At 34.9% G+C, this 3,741-nt stretch overlaps 1 protein-coding gene across 1 annotated transcript; it reads left to right on the plus strand.

The window, feature by feature from the left end:
* LOC107616888 (probable protein phosphatase 2C 1) lies at positions 2,580–3,741 on the plus strand. Its single transcript, XM_016318777.2, has 4 exons — positions 2,580–2,734; positions 2,821–2,938; positions 3,016–3,239; positions 3,654–3,741. Exons 2-4 carry the CDS (start codon positions 2,866–2,868, stop codon positions 3,714–3,716), a joined length of 360 nt encoding a protein of 119 aa, XP_016174263.2. The 5' UTR covers positions 2,580–2,734; positions 2,821–2,865; the 3' UTR covers positions 3,717–3,741.

A 3,741-nucleotide genomic window follows, 5' to 3' on the forward strand; every position in this document is an offset into this window, starting at 1 on the left:
ATTTGATTATTATTATTGTCACAAATTAAATACTCAACAAAAAATATAAAAATATAATTTTTTTATTAACGTGAACTGATTAATATTAAACACAAAAAATAGAATTTTTTTTTCATTATCAACATAAAAAATCTAAACATTTTTTTTACCAAAAATAAAAAGATTCCAATCTGCAGCCTTAAAAAAAAAGAGGAAGACTCGTATAAAGATTGGCAAAACAACTTTTTTTTAAGTTACTGATGTGTCACTCTCTCTCATTTTTCGTATCTCATTACGCTTGCCCAAGTTTTCTCCTTCTATCAGCATTGGTCTCTCTCACTGTCTCCGACAAGCTCATCGTCGGTCTCTTCCTGTCTCCGATCTCGCGTGCCTTCCTTGCCCTCTTCGTCACTGGCGGCAGTGGCAGCAGCTCCCTGACCTAGACGTCGTCGCCGCTCCATGTCTTGTCACTGCCTCGCAGTCAGTCTCGCGCCGTCATTGCGTTCGTCGACGTCGAGACAGAAGCAGCAGGTCCCCGACTTCCTCCTCGCCTTCAGCAACTCCTCGACTTCCTTTGCACAACCTACTCCCAACGTCTCTTTTGTATTTGGTTGTTGTGTTTGATTTTTTTTGTCAAAAATAATCACATTGAGTGAAGATCACCAATATGGGCACATGGGTATTCATAAAAAGATGAACTGTATGAATGATTGAAGCCAAAATTGGGATTTTTACTATTTTATTAATAATTGTATAATTGGGATCAAACAGAATTAAATGGGTTATGCAAAAAACTGGTAACTAAAATTAAAATGGATTTTGAAATAAGTAGTGATGAAAGGGACAGTAATATAAAAAAAATATAATGGCAGAGGTAAAATTGAAACGGAAAAGGAAATGAAGTAAAATTCAATTGAGAAAAGTAATACCAAAAAAACAATATTACATAGCTAGAGTTCCTGTCCGAATTTAAAGTGCTAGAAAGATGCCAATCATATACAGAACTCAAAGAAGAAGAAGAACAAGAAGAATTTGGAGGTGTAGTAGCACTAGTAGTGTTCCAATCACTAACACTCTTGTTCTCCTCTTCATCATTTTCATTATTATTATCACCATAGTTTACAAGCATACCACCCTCAAACATGTAACTAAGTTTCATAATTTCATCATCTAACCATTCATATGCTCCCAACTCCTCATCATTAAAAGCTTCATCATGATCAGCATTATTCTTTTGAATGCTTGGTTGCTGAAGCATTATCACCTCTTTTGTGTCCCTTAACTCTAAGTTCTTATTAGGTGCAGTAGATCGAGTAGGTGCTCTTCTCTTGGAAGCTTTTAATGCAGCAATGTCAATGGTGGGAGGGAAGGAGGAATAATCATTCAAAGATTTCATGAAGCAATAAATTTTCCTCCTGAGATGAGAGTTCCAATAGTTCTTTATCTCATTGTCTGTTCTTCCTGGTAAATGCCCTGCTATCACTGACCACCTACAATTATTACATACCAAACAAAACATCATCAAAATAGAATTAACTATTTCCCACTCAGATACAAGAAACTACTTTGGTAAATTATGATTTACTCATCGTTTGAGCATTTTAGGCAATTTAATACCTTCTGATATAGGTGCAGTAACAGATTGTTAAACTGATTTATTTTCTTTTTTACTTTCCAATTGTCATGACAGGTTTATTGTCTTAGTTGGCTATGAATATTTCAATAACAGATTAAATATGCAAATATTTCTTGTGTTTTACATCAAGCCTCATTAGTTTTGATAATAAAATTTGAATATTCTCAATCCAAATCCATATCATGGCTTGTAATTAAAAGCCAGACATAATGGATAATTCGATCTGGATATAGTGATTAGCACTTGCTGGATGATACAGCATTATGTGGTTTATTTATATATGAGGTGTGACTCTATCAATGCTTATGCTAATTTATTTAAGGATATTTCTTCTTGTATTTTGTTTCTCATTTCTACATTTTATAAATTGGTGTCCTTTCTTGTCTGTGTATATTTTAGGCCAAAATTGTTTGCTTTTTGTCTAAAAAAGATTGGTTTTTGTTCCTTATATTCTTCCTCCTCCTTGCTATGGAATGAGAAAACTTGGAACTATCACAAGTGTGTTGCCTTGCTCTTTATTTTGATATTCTATTCTATGAAGATTTATGTTCTGTTCTGTGAAAGAAAATGCATAGAAATTTAGCTGTTAACCCTTTTGAAAATTGAAGCCTCTTGTGTTCTCTGCTTTTTCTACTTAAGTTTAGTTTTCCAATGCATAGTTTATGGATTAAATTAATGTCAGGAGCCTCAGAGTTTGATGTTGTCAATGTGATTCTTGAGGAGGGACCAATCATCCTACATATTTTTAGTATATTCTATCACTTGGTTTCACATGTTAGTATTTTAAGATTCATATAGACTGATTATTTTAGTCTTATCTGTTTTTGTTCTTTTCATGCAACAATCGCTTGATTCTTTGTTTAGACTATATGCCAAGACTATTCTTTGTTTAAACTCATGGTCACCTTGCTGCACGCAAAGTTAGGGATTCCCTGCCTATCAAACTTCTTTCTTTTTTGCATTCCGGTGAATCGAGGCGAAACGGATCAGGATAAACTAAATTCCATGTGGAGACAAGCTTTCATGAAGGCATATAAGGCCATGGACAAAGAGCTGAGGTCTCATCTGAATCTGGATTGTTTCTGTAGTGGGAGCACGGCTGTAACCATAGTGAAGCAGGTAGCAGCTCAATGAGTAGTGCATTCAATTGCTGCATATACTTCATTGCTTCTTTCACTGACAGTTCTATGTTGTTCACTTTCCAGGGATCAAATCTGTTCATGAGCAACATAGGGGATTCCTGAGCAATCATGGGATCCAAAGACAGTAATGACTCCATGGTGGCAATTCAGTTGATAATTGATTTGAAACCTGATTTGCCAAGTTAGTTTTGTCATCATTGTTCATCCTTTCTCAGTCTATGTTTTTGCTTTGAGATAGCTTATCTGAATTTTTTACAGGGGAAGCTGAAAGAATCAAAAGGTGCAAGGGCAGGGTATTTGCCTTGCAAGATGAACCAGAAGTTCCAAGGGTGTGGTTACCTTTTGATGATGCACCTGGATTAGCAATGGCTAGAGCATTTGGCGATTTTTGTTTGAAGGATTACGGTGTCATTTTTATACCAGAATTTTCTCACCGGCTTCTTACAGACAAAGACGAGTTCATTGTTCTTGCCTCGGATGGAGTAAGACTTTCGAAAATATATCTGCTTTTATTTGTTCTTGTGGTCTCAGTTGCCACAGTAATATTACAATTATCGCTAAAGTCTCGCAGCATAGAGCATTTGCAACATTTTCTGTTTCCTAGATGCATAGTTTTTTCTTGTTTTGTTGTTTTGGTCCATGTGAAAGTCATCAAATCAAAGTAACTTAGTTTAAGCTATGTATAACTTGCTGTAGGAAAATTTTGCTATGCATAATAGTTCTACCCATGTAAGCAAGAAAAGCATGTCATTCTCATCTATGTGTATGTTTACTTTTGTAAGTGAATAGACATATGATATGGTGAATTTGAATCCAACACTTGAAAAATTTTAACTAGTTCTTGTGTTTCTTTTTAGGCTACTTATGCTTAATATCCATCTTGGTATTTTGTGCAGGTTTGGAATGCGTTAAGCAATAAACGTCGATTTTTGGCGTGGAAAATATACTATTTCTTCTAATGCGCTTTAAACAGAATAGATTTTT

Source organism: Arachis ipaensis, chromosome B09, assembly GCF_000816755.2.
Source record: "Arachis ipaensis cultivar K30076 chromosome B09, Araip1.1, whole genome shotgun sequence".
NCBI lineage: Eukaryota > Viridiplantae > Streptophyta > Magnoliopsida > Fabales > Fabaceae > Arachis > Arachis ipaensis.

Coding starts and splice junctions, on each gene's coding strand:
- LOC107616888 (XM_016318777.2), top strand. CDS start 2,866: ATGGGATCCAAAGACAGTAATGACTCCATGGTGGCAATTCAGTTGATA. Junction 2,939..3,015: donor TTTGAAACCTGATTTGCCAA/GTTAGTTTTGTC, acceptor AATTTTTTACAG/GGGAAGCTGAAAGAATCAAA. Junction 3,240..3,653: donor TTGTTCTTGCCTCGGATGGA/GTAAGACTTTCG, acceptor TATTTTGTGCAG/GTTTGGAATGCGTTAAGCAA.